Source organism: Siphateles boraxobius, unplaced genomic scaffold (genome assembly GCF_051911475.1).
Source record: "Siphateles boraxobius isolate OS27281-9 unplaced genomic scaffold, OSU_SipBor_1 31, whole genome shotgun sequence".
NCBI classification, from domain to species: Eukaryota; Metazoa; Chordata; class Actinopteri; order Cypriniformes; family Leuciscidae; genus Siphateles; species Siphateles boraxobius.
This window is the reverse complement of record NW_027508931.1, coordinates 12,710,253-12,737,350: the sequence shown is the minus strand read 5'-3', so window position 1 is coordinate 12,737,350 and position 27,098 is coordinate 12,710,253. Positions and strand designations below refer to the sequence as shown.

General features: G+C 47.0%; 1 protein-coding gene and 1 long non-coding RNA gene across 5 annotated transcripts in view; one reads left to right on the top strand and one right to left on the bottom strand.

Annotated features, from left to right (window-relative positions):
• zbbx (zinc finger, B-box domain containing) overlaps positions 1-27,098 on the bottom strand; it is a 128,330-nt gene that overhangs the window by 39,890 nt on the left and 61,342 nt on the right. For all 4 annotated transcript variants that reach the window (XM_077193860.1, XM_077193859.1, XM_077193861.1 and 1 more), the window contains exons 16-17: positions 25,046-25,184; positions 4,904-5,062 (exon numbers count right to left, since the gene is read on the bottom strand). In XM_077193860.1, the coding sequence (XP_077049975.1) occupies positions 4,904-5,062; positions 25,046-25,184 (298 nt within the window). The remainder of the gene's footprint in view (positions 1-4,903; positions 5,063-25,045; positions 25,185-27,098) is intronic.
• Positions 16,052-25,347, top strand: LOC143696947 (uncharacterized). Its single transcript, XR_013186093.1, has 2 exons — positions 16,052-16,324; positions 25,082-25,347. It is a non-coding gene; the product is annotated as an uncharacterized LOC143696947 (long non-coding RNA).

Genomic DNA, 27,098 nt, shown 5'->3' with positions numbered 1-27,098 from the left:
TCCAGTCTGCCCAGTCAGAGACTGAGCACGTCCAGTCTGCCCAGTCAGAGACTGAGCACGTCCAGTCTGCCCAGTCAGAGACTGAGCACGTCCAGTCTGCACAGTCAGAGACTGAGCACGTCCAGTCTGCCCAGTCAGAGACTGAGCACGTCCAGTCTGCACAGTCAGAGACAGATCCGGAAATGCCCATTTGTGTGGCCGCCAAGGCACTTACGGACTATCTGGAGCGTCTGGCTTGGATCCTGGACATGCCCGTGTCTGCTGTTCCAGAGCCGGAGCCAGTGTCTCCTGTTTCAGAGCCGGAGCCAGTGTCTGCGGTTCCAGAGCCAGAGGCAGAGCCAATGCCTGTTCTGGAGCCGGAGACAGAGCCAGTGCCCGTTCCAGAGCCGGAGGCAGAGCCAATGCCTGTTCCAGAGCCAGAGGCAGAGCCAGTGCCTGTTCCAGAGCCGGAGACCGAGCCAGTGCTTGTTCCAGAGCCGGAGACCGAGCCAGTGCCTGTTCCAGTGCCGGAGACCGAGCCAGTGCCCGTTCCAGTGACGGAGACCGAGCCAGTGCCCGTTCCAGAGCCGGAGACCGAGCCAGTGCCCGTTCCAGAGCCGGAGGCAGAGCCAGTGTCTGTTCCAGAGCCGGAGCCAGTGTCTGCTGTTCCAGAGCCGGAGGCAGAGCCAGTGCCTGTTCCAGAGCCAAGGCCTGTTCCAGAGCTGGAGCCAATGTCTGCTCCAGAGCCAGCGCCTGTTCCAGCGCCAGAGCCAGTGTTTGTTTCTGTGTTTGTGTTTGTTCTTGTGACTGTTACAGTTCTTGTGTCTGTTCCTGAGCCGGTGTCTGTTGTTCCTGAGCCGGAGGCAGAGCCAAGGCCTGTTCCAGACCTGGAGCCAATGTCTGTTCCAGATCCAGCGCCGGTTCCAGCGCCAGAGCCAGTGTTTGTTTCTGTGTTTGTGTTTGTTCTTGTGACTGTTACAGTTCTTGTGTCTGTTCCTGAGCCGGTGTCTGCTGTTCCTGAGCCGGTGTCTGCTGTTCCTGAGCCGGTGTCTGCTGTTCCTGAGCCGGTGTCTGCTGTTCCTGAGCCGGTGTCTGCTGTTCCTGAGCCGGTGTCTGCTGTTCCTGAGCCGGTGTCTGCTGTTCCTGAGCCGGTGTCTGCTGTTCCTGAGCCGGTGTCTGCTGTACCTGAGCCGGTGTCTGCTGTACCTGAGCCGGTGTCTGCTGTACCTGAGCCGGTGTCTGCTGTACCTGAGCCGGTGTCTGCTGTACCTGAGCCGGTGTCTGCTGTACCTGAGCCGGTGTCTGCTGTACCTGAGCCGGTGTCTGCTGTTCCTGAGCCGGTGTCTGCTGTTCCTGAGCCGGTGTCTGCTGTTCCTGAGCCGGTGTCTGCTGTTCCTGAGCCTGAGCCACCGTCGTGGCCGCCCGATGGGGGGTCTTCACCGCCCTGGCCGCCCGATGGGGGGTCTTCACCGCCCTGGCCGCCCGATGGGTCGTCTGCTTCGCCCTGGCCGCCCGATGGGTCGTCTGCTTCGCCCTGGCCGCCCGATGGGTCGTCTGCTTCGCCCTGGCCGACCCGATGGACTGTCAGCTTCGCCCTGGCCGCCCGATGGACTGTCTGCTGCGCCCTGGCCGCCCGATGGACTGTCTGCTTCGCCCTGGCCGCCCGATGGACTGTCTGCTTCGCCCTGGCCGCCCGATGGACTGTCTGCTTCGCCCTGGCCGCCCGATGGACTGTCTGCTTCGCCCTGGCCGCCCGATGGACTGTCTGCTTCGCCCTGGCCGCCCGATGGACTGTCTGCTTCGCCCTGGCCTCCCAGGACTAAGCGTTCTGTCCCTCCCGTTCCGCCCTGGTCTGTCCCTCCCGTCCCGCCCTGGTCTGTCCCTCCCGTCCCGCCCTGGTCCGTCCCGCCCTGGTCTGTCCCTCCCGTCCCGCCCTGGTCTGTCCCTCCCGTCCCGCCCTGGTCTGTCCCTCCCGTCCCGCCCTGGTCTGTCCCTCCCGTCCCGCCCTGGTCTGTCCCTCCCGTCCCGCCCTGGTCTGTCCCTCCGGTCCCGCCCTGGTCTGTCCCTCCGGTCCCGCCCTGGTCTGTCCCTCCCGTCCCTCCCGTCCCGCCCTGGTCTTATGGAGCGTCTGGTAGCCGCTCCGTAGGGAGGGGGTAATGTCACATGCCTGTCCTGTCTTTTGTTGCACATGGGTGTTTTGTTATTGTGGGCCATGTGCTCTTGTCCTTGTCTGATCCCTCCCCCTCGTTACCTGATTATTGTTTGAGTTCTTCCACCTGTCCCCTCTTGATTTGTTCCCTTCTTAAGTCTCCTCTTGTTTGCAGTCTTTGTCGGATCGTTGTCTAATGTTTCCTGTTCCCTGTGATCCTCCTGTAAGTTTCATGTTCTGTTTTTGTTTTATTTGTATTAGTTATGTTTTCCCCCTCGTGGGTTTTGTTTTGTGTTTATGTTTTCTTTTGTAAATAAATATAATTTCTCCTGCACTTGAGTCCTCACACTTTTTTCCTTACCTGTTCCGTGACATAAATAGGGTGTGTCTTACCTCTATTTAATGTAATGTTACTCTAGTAATGTGTCCGTGGGAAACCATGGCATGACCAAACCAAAGCTATACTATCAGAGAAGAAATATTGGTCGGCTTATATCTGTAGTAGGCTAGTGCCCACTTGAAGACCCTAGAGATGTCCCCTACTCTGCTCAATCCAGACGGTTGTCATGGGGGGACCGCACTGTGGTTGCAGCCGTTGTGTGTGCTGACGTGTGTTAACACTAAACAGAAGGAGATTTACATCACCATATGGAAAGAAGCTAAAATGGATGGAGAAGCATAGGTTACTGTAAAGCTATGTCTTAGTTGGTGCTTATCTTGGCGAAAGCCGAGTACAAATCAGCATGAAGTTTTAACATCTACTCTCTTGTAATGGAAATCGTGGCCATGACCTCTGACTGAAGTAAATGTTACTTTAATTCAAGTGTATACATATCCATGGGGGGCTATACAAAAATATGTTTGATTGATTAAGCGTGAATGCAACCGCCTAAGATATTAGCCAATTACCTCTGTTTAGTGACCAAAAATTGTTATTGTAATATTAACGGCCGTGTGAGGACCCTGTGTGACTTTGGCACCCGAATGAACGAGGTTAATAAGAGTAAAGAGTTAAATAGAGTAATCAAATGTGTTTCTAAATTATTATATAAATGATCACCAACTAATTGGCATTCTAACCTAAATTCGAGGTTGTGATAAAATGGAGTCAGATAAAAGTTTAATTGGAATTAAATTATGCAGTAAACCTTCACCCGCTTATCGGAAACTGACATTGGACTGATTGGGCAGGCCTTAATGTCTTTGCTGTCACTTTTGATCAATTTTGTTCTTGCGGAATAAAAATATTAATTTATTTAAAGAATGTTACTGATCCCAAACATTTGAATGGTAGTGTAGAAGTGAACAAGAATTATTCATTCGCCTAAAAAAGATTTATTCAAAAACAGTAGTTCACAACTAAAATGCCCAGGTGACATACTGTTGCAGGAGTGATTATGTATTAGCTGATATTGCTTCCCACGATTTGGACTCGGGAGCCAACGGTTTTGAGTGTCCCCCGATGCACAAGGCTCATTCTAGCGTGTCTAACCTGACACAAGTACACAAGACAAAAAGAGAATGAATGGGAGAGAGAGAAAGAGAAAAGCAGGCAAGAGAGCATGGACGGATATCTGACGTTTTGATTTGCACCAGCCGAAATCACAGCTGTCATGCTGTTAAACAGATTATTTTTCCCTCCTCTGCAGACCTGCGAGTGATGAGCTGAGAGACAGAGAGGAAGATATGTTGAGAGGTAGAGAAAGCAAGACTGATAAACCGAGCTAGCTAGCTGAGCTGATCTGAGCTGAGCTGAGAGATTGAGGAGTGCGCCGTTGGACGCATTCCCTGCACTCCCGTATGCGGCAACCCACGGTAATCTCTTTATGAAACCTCAGCCGTGTGTGCTGGCACAGAAAGCTCAGGAATCAGCTCGGCTTTAATTACGGGCGCGGGCCAATAAATCACGCCATTGCTGAGGGTTAGCGCGACTATTCTACAGCCATGTCATTGATGTCCCGTTGGCCGCAACGCCATGTCCGAAGGGTTGGAGGACGCTCTCTGTAAATAATCGTTTAGTCACGGCAAAGATATAACATCAGACAGGCTCAACATTTTATAATCTGGACTAAGTCTGCACACAGAAGAAAAGAAAGAGTAGAGCTGAAGGTTTTATCAGACTGTTTTCTAGTGTATGACAAGGGCCTAGATGTGGTAAATAGACAATAGGAAGCTATTCATATGATTGATACCTTCCCTTCAAGAGATAGTTTACCAAATAAAATTCAATTATGTCTCATCGTCATGTATTCCGAACCAGTTTGAGTTTGGAACACATAAAAAAGTAATGTTCTTGTCCATTCAATAGAAGCAGACAGTGACCAGGGGGTTTCAAACTTAAAACAGGATGAAAAAGCACCATAAAAGTAGTTTGTGCATTGTGCATTATATTATTATAAGCGATTATTTAAAAATCTTGCACTTAAATCTCATTTGGGATTCCGCTACTTCAGACTTTGGGGTCAGAAAAAAGATTTTTATTTTTTTATTTTTAAAGAAATTAATTTGACAAGGATGAATTAAATTGATCAAATGTGACAGAAAATATATTTTTCTATACAATATATTTTTTTTCTATTTCAGATTTCTATTTTAAATTAATGCTGTTCTTTTGAACTTTCTATTCATCAAAGAATCCTGAAAAAAAATTATTATGGTTTCCACAAAAAATATTAAGTCACAGAATAAAGTTGTTCTTCGCAGCCCCTTTTTCATTCACATCAAATTAAATCTCTACACATGTCTATTGTTGTACAAGTAATGAAGACTATTTACCTGAGAAGCACAGCCTCTGTGATGACATTCTGCCATGCCATGATGTGAATGCACGAAGGGTGCTACTGATGGCTCCACCGTTCACCAGTGCAGTGACTAGCCCCTCATCTGCGTGACACTGGAGACTGCTGCTGGATCTCCAGGACCCCTGCCCTGCAACTACAGTACCAAGAAAATGATACAAGAAAACAAACAATGGGATCTCCACACATCACGTTTGTGGGACAAGATTCATCATGTACTGCTGTCTTGAAGGTGAGCAATGATTAAAACTAAAATACGGTTTACTCAAAGGACAATGTGTTACTGTACATCACAACTCTAAATGTTCACCCTGAATGTGTAACCTTCAACATCAGAAGGCAAGAGGACCACATTCAAACACACAGACACACACACACACACATGCACACTAGGGATGCAACGATTACAGATTTTGTAAGTACGATTATTGTCTGAGAAATAATCGCGATTTAACGTTTATCATGATTATTATGCATCAATTAATTTCACAACACAACTAATGTATAATATATCACATGAACACTCAACACTAGATTTGAATGTGTTATTCAATGCTGACACAACACAGTACAAAATTATAAAATGAGAAACAATAATCAATCTCTTCCTTTGGAATTAAAAAGTAGTGCTTTCTAAACATCCAGTATTTTCCTTTTAAAAAATAACAAATTAAGTCAAAGGTAGAAAACTTGAAAACATGACAACAATATCTTGTTGGTATTTGACTTAAAAGCATAAATAATACTATAATGGGATAATAAATTCCAATGAAAATAAGAATAAACAAAGTCTTTGGATCTATTGAATTAAATGTAAGCTAAATAATATTAACCATCTATTTCTTTAAAAAAAAACTTCTGGGCCTCTGTCTGCAAAGCTCATTTGATCAACTATATTACAAAAATGTTTTGTATTTTTAGGTTGTTTATTTTTTTCCTACAATTCTGTTGGACCTGAGTATGAGTAGTAGGGTAGAGAACTTAAAAACACAGTGAACAAATATATCTACCTGGCTGTTGACTTAAACAATAGAGCTGCCTTTTGAAAAATAAATCATACAGTGAAAATAAATAGAAGAAACAAGGTCCACATCTTCAGGCTTAAATACGAGCTAGCTATGCATATCCTTTTGGAACAAAACAGTAAAAGCAGTCAAAAAACCTACATCAGGGGCCTTTTTACAAATTCCACACCTATTTCCAGTCCTTTCAGTTCATATTAGAGTGAAGAAATGTGAGCATGTTCACATTCTCAGTGCTCAGTATTGACCGCTGAGGAGATAGAATATGGCCACTTGTGCTGAACACCCTTTCCGAGGGCAAACTTGTTGCAGGGATACAGAGGTACTTTCTAGCCACTTTTGAAAGCATTGGCATTTCTTCCACAGGTGCCTTCCACCAAGCCAGAGGGTCAGCATCAGCACTGATTGCTGGAAGGGACAAGTACAGGTTCACCTCGGAGTTAATTTTTCTTGGATTGATGGCATTGCATATCCTGAAGTTAGTGACCTGTTCATCTTTGCACTGGTGATTTGCTGTAAAAACCCAGACAGGCTCTTCTCTTTCCTTTTGGTGGTGGGGGTGTTAGTAGAGGAGGTGCTCTGTGTGGATGCTGCTGGAGGATCTTCTGTGTGAGTATGTGATGCAAGAGCCAGTGCTTCATCACTGCATGCCTTGACTGTGTCATCTAGATTCTCAGCAAAGCTTCCCTTGAACCTGGGATGCACAAAACTGGATATGTTCAGAACATTCTTCATTTCTTCTGTATATCTCAGTTGCATTAACAGGTCTTCTCTTATGACATGTTTCATTTGTTTAGTGAGAGTGCAGTCTTTCTCTTGATCTTGAAGTATCTCATTGTTGATGTGCTCCAAGACTGGCTTTAGGGGGGAAAGTGTGACTTGTTTCTCTGAGGCCAGGACATTAATGAAATCATGGAGAGGACAAAGGAGCTGGCTTACTTTCTCAAGGACAGTGATGTCATTGTCTTTAGGCATAAAATGCCAGGTGTTTCTTTCTCCTGCTAGCACCCCACAGATGGCCTGCTGCTGCTCCAAGAACCTGGCAATCATTTCAAAGGTGGATCCCCACCTGGTGACCACATCGTGTATCAGTGAATGCTCAGGGATGTTCAATTCTGCCCGCTTCTTTTGAAGCTCGTGTTTCCGTTTCCAGCTTCGAGAAAACCCTTGCACCAAATGTCAGCATGCTCTGGTAGCGGATTCCACTCTTGGTATCTTGAGGACTTTGGAAATGGCTAAACGAGTACCTCGAGTGTTGGTGTGACGGCGATCTACGGCGAGAGCGTGCTTCCTGCTGATCTGTTGCAGTGGTCTGCCAGTCGGTGCGTTTCTCCCCGGGTGAGTTTTCTCTCACAAAAAGAGCTTACACGTGGCACGTCTTTTTAAAGATGTCTCGCCCGTGTACTTCTGGTTGCGGCAGATTGGTATCGGACTCTGATGGGCACGAGCGTTGCATAGTATGTTTGGGCATTGATCATGCTAGAGCAGCGCTCGTGGATGACTCATGTTCTCTCTGTGGGAACATGACCATCGCGTCATTACGGTCGAGACTCCGTGAACTCGCAAGAGTGAGAGTCCCCTCATCCACCCCCCGCTCTGCGGCTGGTGGCCAGGGTGACCTGAGGGTTACGGTCTGGACCAAGGCGCCGACTATGTGTCCGCGACCCCAGCCCACCTCTTCAATGACGGTGCCCGCTAACGAACTGCTGATTCCCGTGGGTCTACCCTCTGGTGGCCCGCGTGTTTCAGTTGAAGCTACAGAGGAAGCTGCCATGTCTGTTGCAGCATCACTAGGCGGGTTTGAGTCTTCTGGAAGTGAGGGCTCGTCACAGCTGCCACCTTCCGGTGTGCATACGGCTGTGCTCGAGTCTGATCCGGAGATGACGGCCATGCTTTCCCGGGCAGCCGCGAGCATCGGACTTGAGTGGAGGCCTCCACCCTGTCCCGAGCGCTCGCGGCTGGACGATTGGTTTTTGGGTAAGGCCGCCGACCCTCGTCCTCGGCAAACCCCAATACCTTTCTTCCCGGATGTGCATGATGAGATCTCGAAGTCCTGGAAGACCCCCATCTTCTCGGGACCGCTCGTTGGTCTCATCCGCCTTTCCTCCCCTCAATGAGGCAGCTGCCCGTGGGTACACTGGGCTTCCCCCGGTTGAACGCTCTGTTGCCATGCAACTATGTCCTCAGAGTGCTTCTTCTCGGGGCGAGCCTAAGCACCCATCCAATGCCTGTAGATTTTCGTCGACCCTGGTGGCGAAGTCTAAACAGAGCGGCGGGACAGGCGGCTGCTTCACTGCTTTCTATGGCCACTCTGCAGGTCTACCAGGCCCAGATGCTCAGAGACATGCACAAGGGTAGGACAGACCCAGGGCTCTTTGATGAGCTGCGCACCGCGACCGACCCTTGCTCTCCGGGCGACGAAGGTTACCGCGCGCTCCTGGGTTTGGTGATGTCCACAGCTGTGGTCCAGGAGAGACATCTGTGGCTGAACCTGGCCGACATGCGGGACGCGGAGCGGACCTGTCTGCTTAACTCCCCCTTGTCCCAGGCCGGCCTCTTCGGCGGTGCGTTGAAGATTTTGCCCAACAGTTTCCAACCGCCCAGAAGCAGACCCAGGCCATCAAACACATTCTGCCCCGCCGGCCCGCTGCTGCCTCCACCCAGCCGGCCGGGCAGACGCCTCGACCTGTTTCCCACCGAGGGCGCCCTCCTGCGGCTCCCGCCCCTCCCGCCCGGATCACGCAGCAGCCTCCACCCAGGGCCGGTCGCGGAGGAAGCTGCAAGAAGGCGCCCCAGCCCTCTCCTGCCCCGCCCCCCGCTAAACGCGGGGCCAAGCGGCGCTCCTGAGACGGGCTGCTCAGGGATGATGATTGTTTCTCAGGAGGTGGTAGCAGGACCACTCCTTCCACCGGTGGAGGGCCAGGGGAGAATCTTTTGTTCTCCACTCCCCGCTGCTCACCCACGGGTGGGCAGCACCCTAATGTGGTTCAAAACAGAAACAATACCCTCTTCCCTGAGCTCACAGAGTTCTCGGGCGACACAGAGCGCCGCCCACAAGCCGTGCTTTCCTCGCCCCCCTCTGTCCAAGAGGCGGTTGACACGGCGCTTCGCCCCTGTCCCCCTCTGTCGCCAGACCCCTGGCAGAGCAGGCCGACCAGCCTGGTCCTCCCCTGGCCCCCTCTGCCAGGGCGCGGTTGCTAACTGTGCCCCCACACCGGGCCCCTATGCCGTCCACGTCTGGGCCAGTTACTCCGCTTCGCTGCCCCTCCGGGGGGACGCCTGTGGTTCGCATGATCCCGCTGGTTCAGTTCCTGGGAGCCTGGCTAGAGCTTCCCCGTCTGTCCCGCTGGATCGCGTGGACCGTCAGGTTCGGCTATGCGATTCAGTTCGCACGGTCTCCTCCCCGCTTCAGGGGAGTCCGCTCCACTTTGGTCGGTGGCAATGCCCCCATCATGAGAGCGGAGATTGCCACCCTGCTGGCGAAGGGTGCAATCGAGACTGTCCCTCCAGCCGAGATGAGGTCCGGCTTCTACAGCCCCTACTTCATTGTCCCCAAGAAAACCGGTGGGTTACGGCCAATCCTGGACTTGCGCGTGCTGAACCGCTCCCTTCACAGGCTGCCGTTCAAGATGCTCACCGCCAAACGCGTTTTCGAATGCATACGGCCCCAGGATTGGTTTGTAACGATCGACCTGAAGGACGCCTACTTTCATGTCTCCATTCTTCCTCGACACAGACCGTTCCTTCAGTTTGCTTTCGAGGGGCAGGCATACCAGTACGCGGTTCTCCCTTTCGGGCTAGCCCTGTCTCCTCGCATCTTCACGAAGGTCGTCGAGGCTGCCCTTGTTCCCATTCGGGAACACGGGGTTCGCATCCTGAGTTATATTGACGACTGGCTGATCCTAGCTTGGTTTCGAGATCAGGTTTGCGAACACAGGGACCTAGTGCTTCGGCACCTAGCTCGTCTGGGCCTTCGGGTCAACTGGGAGAAGAGCAAACTTTGCCCCGTGCAGAGGATCTCTTTTCTCGGTATGGACATCGACTCGGTCGCCATGTCCGCGCAGCTTACGAGTGAGCGTGCACAGTCACTGCTGACTTGCCTGAGACTATTCGAGGGCAGGAGTGCGGTTCCACTGAAACTCTTTCAGAGGCTCCTGGGGCATATGGCATCTGCAGCCGCGGTCAGGCCGCTCGGATTGCTTCATATGAGACCGCTTTGGCTTCCCGACCGAGTCCCGAGGTGGGCATGGCAACACGGCACGCTCAAAGTACCAGTTACTCCGAGCTGCCGTCAGTTCTTCACCCCGTGGTCGAACCTCAGTTTTCTCAGGGCGGGTGTCCCCCTGGTACGAGCTTCCTGGCATGTTGTTATCTCAACAGATGCCTCCACCACGGGCTGGGGCGCCATGTGCAATGGACATGCTGCTGCAGGGTCCTGGTCAGGACCCCAGCGGCTTTTGGCATGTCAATTGCCTCGAGTTGTTGGCAGTACGCCTTGCCCTGCACCGCTTCCGGGCGTTGCTCAGGGGTCAACACGTACTAGCCCGTTCAGACAATACCGCCACTGTAGCGTACATCAACCATCAAGGTGGTCTATGCTCCCGCCGTATGTCACAACTAGCCCGCCACCTCCTCCTATGGAGTCAGATGCATCTGAAGTCGCTTCGAGCCATTTTCATTCCAGAGCGCTGAACTGTGCAGCCAACGAGCTCTCACGGCTTCAGCCACTCCCTGGAGAATGGCGACTCCATCCCCAGTCGGTCCAGCTGATTTGGGACCAGTTCGGGGACGCACAGATAGATCTGTTTGCCTCCCACGACTCGACCCATTGCGCCCAGTTTTATTCCCTGACCGAGGGCACGCTCGGCACGGATGCTCTGGCACACAGCTTGCGGCAGGGCCGCAAGTATGCGTTTGCCCCAGTGAGCCTTCTTGCGCAGACCTTGCGCAAGGTCAAGGAGGACGAGGAGCAGGTCATCCTGGTTGCCCCTTACTGGCCCAACCGGACCTGGATCCCCGAACTAGTACTCCTCGCGACAGGACCTCCCTGGCCGATCCCTCTGAGGAAGAACCTTCTTTCTCAGGGACAGGGCACCCTATGGCACCCTCGCCCCGATCTCTGGAACCTCGACGTGTGGCTCCTCGACGGGACGAGGCAGGTTTGAGTACCCTACCACCAGCGGTGGTGGCTACCATCACTTCCACTAGGGCGTCGTCCACGAGACACGTCTATGCGTTGAAGTGGAACCTCTTCGTCAGCTGATGCTCTTCTCACCGAGAAGACCCCCGGAGATGCTCGATCAGCGTTGTGCTTTCCTTCCTTCAACAGGGGCTGGAGCGAAGGCTGTCTCCCTCCACCCTGAAGGTCTATGTTGCCGCAATTGCTGCACACCATGACCTCATCGAAGGTAAGTCGGTGGGGAAGCACGACCTGGTCATCAGGTTCCTGAGAGGAGCGAGGAGACTAAATCCGCCTCGCCCTCTTCTCGTTCCCTCTTGGGACCTCTCAGTGGTTCTAACTGCCCTGAAGAGTGCTCCATTTGAGCCCCTGCAATCAGTCGAGCTTAAATTCCTGTCTATGAAGACAGCGCTCCTGGTTGCACTGGCCTCGTTCAAGAGGGTAGGGGACCTGCACGCATTCTCCGTTGACGAAGCGTGCCTGGAATTCGGGCCGGCTTACTCTCACGTGATCCTGAGACCCCGGCCTGGATATGTGCCCAAGGTTCCTACCACTCCCTTCCGGGACCAGGTGGTGAACCTGCAAGCGCTGCCCCCGGAGGAGGCAGACCCAGCCTTGGTACTGCTCTGTCCAGTACGCGCTCTCCGCGCCTATGTAGACAGGACGCAGTGTTTCAGGACCTCAGACCAGCTCTTTGTCTGTTATGGTGGGAAGCTGAAGGGAAAGGCTCTCTCCAAGCAAAGGTTGTCTCACTGGATAGTAGACGCCATTGCTTTGGCATACCAGCAGCAAGGTCGACATTGCCCCCTTGGTGTGACTGCCCACTCCACCCGGAGTGTGGAGTCCTCTTGGGCTCTAGCGCATGGCGCCTTACTAACAGACATCTGCAGAGCTGCAGGCTGGGCGACACCTAACACATTCGCCAGATTCTACAATCTCCGAGTGGAGCCAGTGTCCTCTCATGTACTTGCTTCAACCAGCTAGAACTGGACCCGCTCAGGTGTCTTCGCTTGCTCGCCATTCCACTCCACGGACTGGATACGTGCGATATTCTCCTCAGGTGAGCTTCCTCGAAAGCCCTGAGTTCCTCCAGCACTCCTGACGTTGGCGCCAGTGTCTATTGCCTGCGCGTCGGCTAGGTGCCTCCCGTGTGCATGGTCCCTCCCCTGAGCGACCCCCACATGTGTATTTCCACTGTAAGCCTCTCTGAGCATGTGTCTTTCCCTTGGCAAGCCACCTTGCCAACCCCTGGGGTTGAAATATTCCACCTGCAGCTGGATACCCCAGTGTTCTCCATATGTTCCTTCGGGGTCATATGTGTATTCTCCAAGTCCCCCCCACCCTCCGGGTTGGCATAATTGCATACTTCCCCTAGCTTGGGATATGCTTCCCAGTGTACCTTGGTATTCCTGTGTTAAATTGAGTCCTTCGTCCAGTCTCGACATGGATCTCGATTTACGCAGGGCACTGGAAGACAGCTGAGGAGGTGGCGTGATTAGACTGGTAACCCCATTCGTCGTCATCCGACGTAACTCGGAGTGACAACGAAAGGGAACGTCTACGGTTACGTATGTAACCCTTGTTCCCTGAGTAGGGAACGGAGACGTTACGTCTGCCTGCCACTTTCCGCTGTACCGCGGGGATCGCCTGAGCTCAGTCTTGGCTCCTCAGCGAAGAAACATATCTGCATGTTGCCGGCTTCCTCCTTTTATACCCACGAGGTGGGGCGGAGTTACGCCATGCAAATTCCGCAGACCCATGGCATTTCTTTGCCATTGGCTTGTTTTGTAATACTCGAAGTTGATAGGCTTTCTAAGCAAAACCCCATTCGTCGTCATCCGACGTAACGTCTCCGTTCCCTACTCAGGGAACGAGGGTTACATACGTAACCGTAGACGTTACTGTTATCCACTCCAATATTATTGTACTTATTTTAATACTCTTTTTGAATTATTAATCCAAATTTTATATGTGCCTTTAGAAAATCATCTATTATAATCTCATTATTTTGGTTTGTTTGTTTGAAGTTTAAGTTCAAATTATAGAAAGAAACTGAGAACATCTCTCATGCAGTGTTATTATTAACTGAAATGCAGTTAATTGGTAGACCTAGAAGTCTACACGGCCCTGATCTTATGTTAGTGTTTTACACCGGGCATATTAAAACTACAAAGCCTAACATTTACTCAACACAGACAGGAGAAAGCAATAGGATATTAAGTTAAATGTTCACTAGGGCAGTCAACGAATATTCTAAATTCGAATATATATTCAAATAGTTTTAAAAAACAGAATTTCAAAATTAATATTCGAATGTGAAAAAACACGCCCGCGGTAGCAGAGGCGCAGCTGTCTGCATTTTCCAGCTGTACAGATAGCACAGTGAGTGTCTGGCTCACTCATTGGCTTCACTGCGACAACTGCACATCCAATGGCGCGGGCGCCTCCAACATGTGCGCCAATGAGCTAGCATTACATCATACACGTCAAAGCCCGCCAAGGGGGCATGGCCAGACGCCACAGCTCGCTCGGAGCGTTCAATGTCGGTTCAGTGAGGGCGAGAGAGAGAGAGAGAGAGAGAGAGAGAGAGAGAGAGAGAGAGAGAGAGAGAGAGAGAGAGAGAGAGAGAGAGTGCAAGCGAGAGTAAGGTCTGCGGTCTTGGCATTAGTTGACTAGTTTACTTGTTTTTGTGCAAGTTGACACGTCGTCAGATATGTTTAAACTTAAATAAACTACCTATACAAGTAGTTATAAATGTCTCTTTGTATTAATTTGTCCTGTTATTGACGTAATGCGCATCATTGACAAAATGCGCAACAGGATGTTTGAATAGTTCGAATATATGTGTTTATATATTTATTCGGAATATTCGAACGTCATTTTTGAGCAAATTTGACACACCTAATGTTCACTGACTGAAACTCTTGAGAGCACGTCACATTCTGTTTTCCACAGACTTACGTTACCAAAACATGACGCTGTTTTTTTTTTTTTTTTACGTTGCACTTAAAGGTAAACTCTTACTGCTGCTGCATGGATTTTAAGTGAAACTTTTATATTTAATACCAACTCAATGTTTTATTAATTATCTAGCAACATAATTGAACTTAATTACCTTTGCATGAGTGTTCAAATCTGGGTGGTGATCCCGCAGGTGCTGCATCAAATTAGGTGCATTGGCTCCTTTATCGGAAACTTTTTTACGGCAAGTTTTGCAGACAGGCGTCTTCTTCAATTACACCCTTGTCATTCTTCGTGTAACCAAAATGCTCCCACACTGCTGACTTAAGGCGTTTTTTCGGTGGAAATAGAGCGTCGCTGCTTAGTCCCTCTGCCATAGTGACTGATGAGTACGGCACTTTAAGCTGGTGCACCGCTGGTGTAACTTTGTTTTCGTTTTGTGTTGTGTTAGTTGCAAAAGTTCCGTTCCGTGCAGAACACTCGGTGTAGCATAGTCTTTACAATTAATTAACCGTGACGTTTTAAAGCGCGGTTAATTCTGAAAACCGGTAATCGCTGCATCCCTAACGCACACACAAACACACACCGTTTTTTGTGCACACGCATTATGGTTAATGTTTCAGCACTGACAGTTGTACCTAACAATGAGATAACGTTACGCATCACTGACAAGCCTAAATTTACCAAAAAAAAGTTTTTCAACATCAATCTGTCAACAAACTAACCTATACATCAGTAAACACATGATAGTGTCTGTATCTCACTACTCTAAGTTACCCTGCCAGTACATAAGTTACAAAAATAGATCAAAGTGACGTTAACCAACCATTCAGAAACGTCCTGTTTGAGCCTTATGCACCAGCTATCTGACCTCTGCATTCACAGCTTAAGGTAAATGTTAGGTTAACTTTATTTACAATAGTCTACTGATAGGAACTTTCCAACTACATGTCAACTAACTCTCATTAATTTGCAAAAACGCATAACTCTCATTAGAGTATTAGTAGACTGTTAGGTTAGGGTTAGTAGAATAAGTTGACAAGCACATGCAAAGTGAATTATAGGATCTACTAATACTCTAATGACTGGTATTTGAATATAGTCGCAAAGTAGATAGTGGACTATCGAAATCAACTGTTAGCAAATATTATGCGTAATATTTAATCTCATAATAAATAATTAACTTTCACAATACCAGCTGATTGAAAATACTCTGCCTCATTTTCTTGGATCTTTTGGATCCTAAAGAAGATGAAAAGAAATATAGCCTATAATGCCTAAAGAAAATGAAGCTATTTAGGTCCATTAAGATTCGTTGCATTGTAACATTATTTAAAAAAAAGTAAGAAGTACATTTGAAGTACATTTTCCTTCTAATTTTTTTTTTCTTTTTTTTTCTTTTTTTTGCACAACAGTAATGAGAATATTTTGGGATAGTGTGCTCAATTGTCAAAAAATCGACACAATGCAAATGATCTTAATGGTAATGCAAATAGGCTATGTTTTCTTTGTTATTTTGTTCGGTAACACTTTAGAACACTGTCCTGTTATTAATGAATAACCACACAGGAACAAATGAGTAATGCAATATTAACATTCTAGTAACTACTATTAACCAATCTCTCAGTCACGAATTAGTAGTAATAGTGCTCAGATGAATGAGGTAGTTTACTATAAGCTAATCAGTAACTACTTTTTTTTTCATACCTCCCAAGGACTACTTAGAACTACAGGTTCATAATTAATGAGAGTAATGTACAATGTATGTACAATGTACACTTGTAAATGAGATATTTATCTCAATGTGTTTATTTCCCTGGTTAAATAAAGGTTTAATAAAAAAAATAAAAAAAATAAAAAAGTATAATTGATTCTAAAGTGCAGATCATGGCAACCCACTATTAATGACTCAAATATAACCAAATCCTTTAGAAAGAAAATTACTAATTATTTGGAACAGTGTTCTAAAGTGAAAAGCATGATAACTTTCTAGTAATGACTGAAGTCATTGTAAGCTTTTGAAGTTTTTGTAAGGTTTTGGATAGTAATGACTCAAGTTGTGTTACTACTTCCTTTTTAGAGGGACTAATCTAACTTGGGATTCAAGGACACAATAGGACACTCCTTGTGAGCTTCTAACCATCAACCTATTGGTTACCACCTTGAGCTTTAGCTGGAAATCCACATGGGCCAACACACACCCAACAGCCTGACTGCAGACAGTGACTGTTTGAAGGTTAAACATGTGTGCCTTCTATTGCCATCTTAAACGCCCGCTGTAATTAAGCCTTTTTCCGACTGACTGGCCAGTGCTCCTGTCAGTGTACGTCAGGGATTACAGATTGCACAGACAAGCCGATAAAAACGACTCGACTGTGACAGAGAAGAAGAAAAAAAGATGAGAAAAGGAAAAGACTTTGCTGGAAAATGATGAAGACACTTATCGGCCAATGAAAACAGAGATGACAGAGACGGAACTGAAACAGGGACTTATTAGTCCTCTGTTTTCATTAACCTTGAAGCTCAATGAATCAATAATATGCTTAATTTTTTATGGTATATTATAGATAAAAACTGTCTTTTGCATATTTACATTCAGCCTATCCAATACAAATACATAATTTGTTCTCTAATAATTGAGATAAGGCATTTGGAATGTGGCTCTTATGTGGTCCCAAGAATAATATATGACAACACTTATACAAACCACAGCCATCTCTCTTAATCTTTACAGTGCATTATGTGCAGCGAGTGTTATTTAGATATCTAATTATTCCATACTTAGATGGATTGGCCATTGAAGAAAGCTGATAGCTTAAGATGAGTATAAAATATGCCTCTTTTTTATACATTCATTATTTCCTGGAATTATCCTTTAGCTCCTCAGAGTTAATGTGCTACCTTGGCAAAGCCATTAGACCGACTGTAATACACTAATATTTATCTTTAAACAGCTTCATTTAAAGCCTTTATCCGGTAAGGATAATATTATTATGCTAATGAGCCGCACTTCCAATCACTCACGCCAGCTGAGAGATTCACTCGGTCAGCTTACAATAAATGCTGCACAATGCTCTTTACAACGTCGGACACATAACGGTAATTAATATGATTAGCCTTTTGATTGACTGTTATCAAACAGCTAATAATGTGTTGCTAACGTTACACAAACCATGTTCCCATTTGCCAACTCAAAGTCAGACAACAGCCTTCTAACAATCATCAGAAACGCTTTGAACAACTCAGAATGTCAGTGGAGAAAGGCATATAGTTGATCATATCATCGTAGTATATATCATACACCCGCTATATTGCTAAATTTACCCGATTTTTTCAGATCACCAGAAAAATATACTGGGATAACCTGGCTTCTCTTGAGACTCCCCTGTTTCGCAGCAGTTACTGATATGCTAAAGCCCGCTGGCACGGTGACGTGATTGGTTACAAGGCAGTTTGTGACGTGAGAAACACCAGTGATTTCAAACCACATTTTTGAGACTGTCTATAGATCACTTCAATTTGAGAGAGAAAATATTCAGCAATGGTGTTGACTTATGAATTTGTGCATGGTTTGTCTTAAAGCATGTTAAAAACAACACATAGACATAACAACATTGAAAACTTGATTTTTACCACAGGGGGATTTTAATTAACACCTAGGGACCTTACACATTACTAACACACTCTTTAAATAAAATAAAAAAATATTGGTCAATGGCACAGTCTATTTCAGTTGCCTCAAAATAGCAACGCACCTCGTTTTCAGACCAGTAGTCCATGGGCGCATGAATAGGCGCAAATGCATTTGCTATTTAAACAACGCGGAATGGGATGTGAAAATGATAACTGCGTGGGGCTGAAACTAGCAAAAACACTTGAGTCGCCCTTGGCACTGCATTGCGCTGGGTGTATGATAGGGCCCCTACTATTCAAATTAGCAGTAAGTATTGTTTTAGAAGCATTATTTGGAGTGTGTACACTACTGTTCAAAAGCTTTTTCTTTCTTTGAAAGAAAGACATTATTTTATTCAGCAAGGAGGCATTAAATTAATGAGTAATTCAACTTTGACATCACATGAATAAATTACTTTTTAAAATATATTAAAAAAGAAAAAAGTTATATTTCACAATGTTGCTGTTTTTATTGCATTTTTGCTCAAATAAAGCCTTGGTTGGCATAAGAGATTTACCTTACCGGCCCCAAACTTTTGAACTTAAGTGCATATTTTTAAGATTGCATCTGATCCATTATGAAGGTTCAGACTTCTGTGTGAAGTTGTTAATCACTGGTCTGTGTCAGATCATGGGGTATCTAAACGTCCCGGGTTACGTATGTAACCCTAGTTCCCCGAAGGGACTACCGCTGCGTGAAATCGCAGTGGGAACGCCCTCAGCGTGACGCGTCTGAAGCATGAATGAAATCAGTCAATGGAGAGAATGAGCGTACGGCGAGTGACGTCATCGACCAGGAAGCTATAAATATCCCCTGAGTACACAATACGCCAGCTTAAAAGTTACTGAAGCAGCGACCCAAGGGGATGCCGAGAGTATGGCAGGACACGCAGCGTCCGTCCCTTCGGGGAACTAGGTTTACATACGTAACGCGGGACGTTCCCCTTCAGGGACTACCGCTGCGTGAAATCGCAGTGGGAACGCAATACCCACATCCCCATACGACCAAATCCCCGTCGTGTGTCATTAGGAGACACAAACCGACGAGAGAACCTGAGCCCCGGGAGTGGAGCTAAGATCGAGGGAATAAAATCTAACGAAAGTGTGCGGTGAGGACCAGCCTGCCGCATCACAAACGTCCTGAAGAGAAGCTCCTGAAAGAAGAGCTGTAGAAGCAGCCATACTCCGGGTGGAATGAGCCCTTACAGCCAAAGGTGAAGGCTGATGGGCCGAACCATAAGCAAGTGGGATGGCCTCGACCACCCACTTGCTCATCCTTTTTCTAGATGCAGGACACCCTTTCTTAGGTGACCCAAACAGACGAACAGTTGTTCCGATCTCCTCCACAGGGCAGCTCTGTGGACGTAAGCATCAAAACCCAAACTGGGCACAGCAAATTAATTTTCTCCTGGTCTGACGTCAGAAAAGGCGGAGGACAGAAAACCTGCAGAACTATAGGTCTAACTGAAACAGTTGGAACCTTAGGAACATAACCTGGTCTCGGAAAGAGAAAGGCCTTAACCAACCAGGAGCAAATTCCAGGCACGAGGGAGCCACCGAAAGTGCTTGAATATCTCCAATTCTTTTTAGAGATGAGATAGCGAGAAAAAGGATAGTCTTTAGAGTAAGAAACTTTTCCGAAACTTCCTCGATGGGCTCGAAAGGAGCAAGGGAGAGACCTTCTAAGATGATGGCCAGATCCCAAGCTGGTACCCTCGTGCGAACTGCAGGCCTCAGCCTCAAGGTGACACGAAGGAAGCGAGACATAAGTGGGTGTTTCCCGAGGGAACCTCCACTTGAAGGGGTGTGGTAAGCAGCTAAGGCCGCCACATACACCTTCAGTGTGGAGTGGGATAACCCTGTGGAGAGACGGTCCTGCAGGAAATCCAGGACTGTACCAACCGGGCAGTTAACTGGGTCCTGCTGGCGCTCTCCACACCAAGAGGTGAAAAGTTTCCACCTCGCGGCATATAACTTCCTCGTGGAGGGAGCTCTGTATCGGAGGATGGTCTCAACGACCTCAGCCGAGAGACCAGAATCTATGAGCTGGGCCCCCTCAGAGGCCAAGCCTACAGCCTCCATAGCTCTAGACGGGGGTGAAGGATCGACCCACTCGCCTGAGAGAGCAGATCTCTCCTGATCGGTATCTCTAGGGGAGAGCCGTTGAGGAGAGACACTAGGTCCGCAAACCATACCCGGGCCGACCAGAACGGGGCTATTAGCAGGAGACTGAGCCCGTCCCGGCGAACCCTCTCCAGAACTCCTGGGAGCAGAGCGATCGGGGGAAAAGCGTACAAGCGTGACCTCGGCCACGGATGTACCATCGCATCCAACCCCAGCGGGGCTGGATGGCTGAGAGAGAACCACAGCGGGCAGTGTGATGTTTCTCGAGAAGCAAATAGGTCTACCTCGGCAAGACCGAAATGTTTCCATAGGAGTTCCACCACCTCGGGGTGAGGACTCCATTCCCCGGGCCTCGGCCCCTGTCTTGAAAGGATGTCTGCCCCCTGATTTAAATACCCCGGGAGATAAAAGCTCTCAGAGAAAGAATTTTCCCCTGGGACCATAGAAGGATCTGACGTGCCAGTTTGTAAAGCGGGCGAGAACGCAAACCCCCCTGATGGTTGATATAAGAAACCACCGATGTGTTGTCTGTCTGGACAAGAACATGGTGGCCCCTTAGGTCTGGGAGGAAGTGTTTCAGAGCCTGAAACACCGCCAACATCTCTAGGCAGTTTAAGTGCCACAGACGATGATGGTCCTCCCACAGACCCTGAGCCGGGCGACCATCCATGATCGCCCCCCCAACCCGTGAGAGAGGCATCTGTCATTAGCATAACGCGACGACAAGGAGGTCCTAACACAGGGCCTTGGGACAGAAACCAAGGATCTTTCCACATGATCAGGGCGTGATGACACCGTCGCAAACTCACGATCATGCAAAGCGGATTTCCCCTCGGGGAGAATCCCTTGGTCCTGAGCCACCACTGTAACAGTCTCATGTGCAAGAGGCCAAGAGGTATCACGTTGGACGCAGCTGCCATGAGACCTAGCAGTCTCTGGAACTGTTTTACAGTGGATGACTGGCCTAGCTTGACCTGATCTACTGCAGCGAGAATCAAAGCAATACGAGCAGGTGACAATCGTGCCTGCATCGTCGTTGAATCCCACACTACACCTAGAAAAGTGGCTCTCTATAATGGAGAAAGAACACTCTTTTTGGCGTTGAGCCTCAGCCCCAGTCACTTGATATGAGCAAGAACGACATCTCGGTGCCGAACCGCCTGTTGTTCCGATTGAGCTAGAATCAAGCAATCGTCTATATAGTACAGAAAGCGGATGCCCTGTAACCTCAGCGGGGCTATAGCAGCATCCGTACACTTCGTGAATGTTCGGGGTGACAGTGCTAGGCCGAACGGAAGAACCCGATATTGGTACGCTTCGCCCCCGAAAGCGAACCTCAGGAACTTCCTGTGTTGAGGGAGGATAGATACATGGAAGTAAACGTCCTTTAGATCTATCATGACAAACCAGTCCTCGGATCTGATTTGAACATCCCCAGTGACAGACACAGCGCCCTGTAACGTACTGGCAGGGAACAGCTGGTCTGGGCACTCCACAACCCTCCTCGGAGGGGGCGAGCGTCCCTCGGGAAATCGCTCGCCGAGTCTCTCTACGCCCTGTGAAGGCAGGGTTAGTAGAGCAGACCCCTGAGGGCATCGGAAAAGACAGGGCACCGTGTTCTTGTGCAGTGAACTCAGGTCTTTCACGATAGGGACCACCCTCAGAACCCTGACGTTCAGCACGTCAGGATTTTTTTTTTTCGATGAAGTAGTATCCTAACTCCCTGCTGGGTGGGGGACCCATTCCGCCAGGAACTCTACTAAGGGAACCAGCCTCTCGAGGCTGGCCTCCGGATGAACATCCCGAGTGACAGACACAGCGCCCTGTAACATACTGGCAGGAAACAGCTGGTCTGAGCACTCCACAACCCTCCTTGGAGGGGGCGAGCGTCCCTCGGGAAATCGCTCGCCGAGTCTCTCTACGCCCTGTATAGGCAGGGTTAGTAGAACAGACCCCTGAGGGCATCGAGAAAGACAGGGCACCGTGTTTTTGTGCGGTGAAGTCAAGTTTTTCCCGATGGGGACCACCCTCAGAGTCCTGACGTTCAGCCCGTCAGGACTTTTTCGACGCGGCCTTTCTGGCGACAACGACTGTCCTCAGATCAGTCCTGCCCCGAGAAGGCCGCGCCGGAGAGCGCCCCGCCTCGTCCCTCCAGTTTCTCTGCAGGGGGGCACGAGACGTGACACTCCGCTTCTGCTGTGCTCTTTTGGAAGACGAACTCGACGAAAGACTTTGCTCTGGTTGAACATTCTGCGTGACAGACACAGTGCCCTGTAACGGCGCACCGGCAGGGAACGAACACACTAGAACCCTCCTTAGAAGCGGCGAGCGTCCCTCGGGAAAGCACTCGCCAGACCCTTCTACACCCTGTTTCGGCAGGGTTAGTAGGACGGGCCCCTGAGGGCGCCGGGAGAGACAGGGCACCCTTAAGGGAGGTGAACGCAAGTCTCTCTCGGCGGGGACCCCCCTCAGATTTCCTTTGAGCAGGTCGGCCTGAAAAGCCTGCATAAAAGTCATCGTATGCAAACATGCAGCCGCCTGCCGAGCCACCGAGTAAGCCTTCCCCACCAGCACAGAGGTATATATATTTATTTATTTATTTATTTTTTGGTGGAAGAGCCGGTGCTTTAAGTGAACACGATGAAGCAGGAGAGAGATAGCACGCGAGCGTCTCCTCCGCCTACAGTATCGTCACATAACCAGCAGATTTAGCACCAACAATGTTACCATAAGCATCGGACTGATTTGTGTAAATTCAGCTTGAAACCGGACTAACCCAGGTCTTTGAAACCTCAGCATGAAGATCTGGGAAGAACGGTAAGCACCGGCTATAAGGTTGAGGTTGTGCAGACAGAAATCTATCATCTAGATTGCTTTTAATTCTAGAAACCTGTCTATCAGCTGGCCACTCGATACTGTTATTTATTTTTTTATTTTTTTAGCTTTTCAACAGCCCGAGATAATACATCCATCAAACCTTCTTCATTTGCAGTATAATGTGATAAACTAGTTTTCTCTGATGCAAAACTTTCGACATCCAGCTCCTCAGAACTGGAAAATCTCAATTCAACATTATCGTGTACAGGGGGGAACACACTTCTTATACTGCTCGCTCATATTGGTTTTTTTATATAAAATATATATAGTGAAAACTCCTGACAAAACAGACAAACACAATCGACAGATTCAGACACACACAGAGCTGCTGAAGTAACTAAAGCTGGCGTATTGTGTACTCAGGGGATATTTATAGCTTCCTGGTCGATGACGTCACTCGCCGTACGCTCATTCTCTCCATTGACTGATTTCATTCATGCTTCAGACGCGTCACGCTGAGGGCGTTCCCACTGCGATTTCACGCAGCGGTAGTCCCTGAAGGGGAACTCGGGAGAGCGCTGTCATTATGAAAATTAATATTCAGTGTACTTGTGCTCATGTGAAAAAGGAGATAATCTGCTGTGATTTCAGCTCTTCTGCATGACTTTATACAGAATTGTGTGCTGTTTGCACAGTAAAACTTGACTATACTGAACCTTACCAAAGTGAAGACAATGTTTTGTCTCTACAAATGTTATTAAAGGGGTCATATAATGGTACATGCACTTTTACAAGTTGATTGTACTTAAATGTGTGTTGGCAGTGCCTGTACACATCCATCATATAATGATAAATATCCATCCAGTGTTTTTGTTTTAATCTCCTTATATGTTTTCCCCTGCTTCAAATTGAGCCGTTCGATATTGTGACGTTAGTTAAACGGACGCCCCTCCCACGATTGATAATTGACAGCAGCGTTTCAACACAGACCCGCCCTGAGCGAGCTGTCATCATAGTCCGCCATTGTTGACACACTGGAGCAGAATGGCGTCTAAGCGATTGTGGCGTTCTGTTCTTGGGTGTAATAAGGAACACAGCAGTCATTTTAATGTTCCTAAATTCGAACCGCTGAAGAAGCAGTGGCTGAGTTTTATTTTTGAAGGGAATATTCCCAAAGATCAACGTACAGTAAATGCTTTTATGTTTGCGCTAATCATTTCTCACCAGACTGCTTTATAACCGAGCGTCACTGTAAAGCTGGTTTTGCTAAGAAGCTGGTCCTGAAAACAGAATCGGTACCAACTATTCGTGTTCCTACGGCACCTCCAGAAGAAGTGAGTGTAACGTTTTATTAACCTTTAAATATTAATCTTTGCAAATCGCTTGCACGCGTCACGATGAATGCGGCTAATGTTTACACTCAGGGTATATTACGGCATGTTTTCTCTGTAACATTACGACGTTCTCAATATAATTCATAATCCCACGTTTATAATGAACAACGCATTATGGTTAATGTTTCAGCACTGACAGTTGTACCTAACAATGAGATAACATTACGCATCACTGACAAGCCTACATTTACCAAAAAAAAACGTTTTTCAACATCAATCTGTCAACAAACTAACCTATATATCAGTAAACACATGATAGCGTCTGTATCTCACTACTCTAAGTTAGCCTGCCAGTACATAAGTTACAAAAATAGATCAAAGTGACGTTAACCAACCATTCAGAAACGTCCTGTTTGAGCCTTAATTGTCGAACTTCTTTGGGTCAGGATCTTGTTTCGGGTCCGACTCCGGTTCCAATTGGTATGGTAGAACAGATGTTTCCTGTTTTCCCGCTGCCATTCTTGTTGCAAAATATACCCTCAACTGCTGTCAAGGCAACACTCCACGTGCGTTGTGTCAAAACCGCCCCAAAGAACAGAGGGGCGGGGTCAGCAAAGCTCATTATCATTTAAAGGCATATGCACTGAAACGGCGTGCTGAAAACAGAGCTGTTTTTGACCAGGTAAAATTAGTCTTTTCTTACAATACTAATGATAATTTTTAATAAAAGTATATTACAAAGTTTTCATTTAGACCCTAAAGATTCATATTACCTTGTACAAAAATTGCATTATATGACCCCTTTAAAAGTAGAGGCATCTCGACCCAACCGTCTCAGATGTACTGCACACAAAAATGTCAAGAGCTTCCACAAAATGGGAAGCTCCAAGCTGATTGACTGACTTTATATCATTTCCCATTTTAAAAGGGCTGTATCTTGCATTCTAATCCTCAGCAATATTTTGCTATGTTTTGCCAGAACAGAGCCTTTGTTTTGTTTCTGTACATACCGAGAGAAATCTCCATGTAGTTCTGCTCCTCTCTAGGGTTTTGAGCTGGAGCTGGACTGTGTTGCAGGACTCCAGGGTACACCCCCAGCGTGAGGAACCCTTCAAGATCTTGGTACTGCCCTGACTGGATTTGCTGTCGCTGAGATACAGAATGGAAGGAAGAAAAGAGAAGAAAAATAGTCAGAAATTCATTACTCATAAATGGGTCAATGGTGCGGCACTTACTTATTTAAAAACCTATTAATGTACTCAGAAATTTATAAAAAAGCAATTCATACAGACAATGACATACTTTAAATGTTTTCAATTTCTGCATTACAATTCATTTAATATTTCTGTGAGAGTTTAAGAAAATCTGGATGGTAATCACTGTGTGATCCATGCGTTGTCAATAATTGTATCCCTTAAAACTCATATTTGATGTAACGAATGACCTTAATCAAATGCCCTAGTCATCAGAAAACCTTCTCCCTCTCCCCTGTTGTCATCGGCCCTAAAACCAGTTCTCTTCAAAGGCCGTTATCATCTCGGCTCCACTGAACGATCTCACCAAGGGACTGTGTCTGCAAACCTCAAAGACAGCACAAGAGACCAGCCAGCACTACCCATTTGGTCAAAGACTATAGATATATACTTCCAATACACTAGGACACTTACTCCATTCATACACACAAACTTTCCCAGATGTTTATAGTATTTCTCCTGTGTTTTATGCATGCTCCTATGTTTTATTAGTAATGACTAGTTCGAATCCCCTCTTTCTTGATATCAAAATAATTTGATTTTATAATCAATGGTGTACAATATGTTATGATGAATTGCATCGTTATACTTTTACCATACTTGTGTGTAAAGACTGCACAAATTCTCCATGCCAGCATGAACATGCAAATGGAGATAAGATGGAACAAAGACTTTCTCCTGGTCATCTTTGATTGACAACCTCATCAAATAGGTGTGAACTGAGAGGACCTTTAAGAGTGTCTGATTAGTTCAGACCTTTGCTCAATCTCTTTGAGACAACGCTTCCTGTTTTCTTCCGGCAACTTCATCTAAAAGCTAACTTCTTTGGATTCGACGTTGACCAAGTTAATTTCTTTGGACTCAACGTGGACCACCCCAAGAATCCAAACGAACGCTTCAACGCAATCCTGACAAAATCATCAAGAATCTTCTGCATTTGGACTTGTTCAGCAAAGTCAATGCAAGTACCCGTTTGCAGCCTTTAGATGTGTTTCTAAGTTATTGTGCCCCTTTAAGGTGACCCTGATTCTTTGATGTTTCTCATAGGTTGTGGTTAACTGATTGTAATATTGACATTCTCTTTTCTTCTCTCTCTCTTTCTTCACTTTTCTTTACTTTCTTGATTATGTATACAATGTTTGCTTAGATTATTTGTGTGTGTAGCCTACCGTAGTTTCGTTTATTAACCATTATATTCACACTTTATTGTCTCTGTGTTTGGCACTCACAAAAATATCAAAGTCACTTAAACATCTTGATCTAGCTACCTATGCTATACCCTGCTAGTACTGTATTTACTTTAGTTGGAAAAGGTTACGCTTTCTTGGCCAGGAAGATAACTGATTTCCTAGAATTGATAATTGATTATGCTTTCTGTCCATTGGATGAACTGATTAAATAATTATACTATTAATTCTGCTACAGTCAATTCTAAAACATTCAAATATTTATAAGTAATTATAATTTGTTAAAATTTATTATATATATGTATATAAACCTATATTTTAAACTGTAACTTGTTACATTGATCTACAAAATTATATATTTAAATTGTTTTTCGTAATGCCTTAAAAATCGTAATGCCTTAAAGGGTTAGTTCACCCAAAAATGAAAATTTTGTCAGTATTTACCCACCCCCATGTTGTTCCAACCACGTAAGACCTTTATTCATCTTCGGAACACGAATTAAGATATTTTTGATGAAATCTGAGAGCTGGATCACTCCTCCATACTCCATAGGCTTCTTGAGGGATTGAACTTGCAGGCCCCGAAAAGTTATTACAGACATCGTTAAAATAGTCCAAGTGAC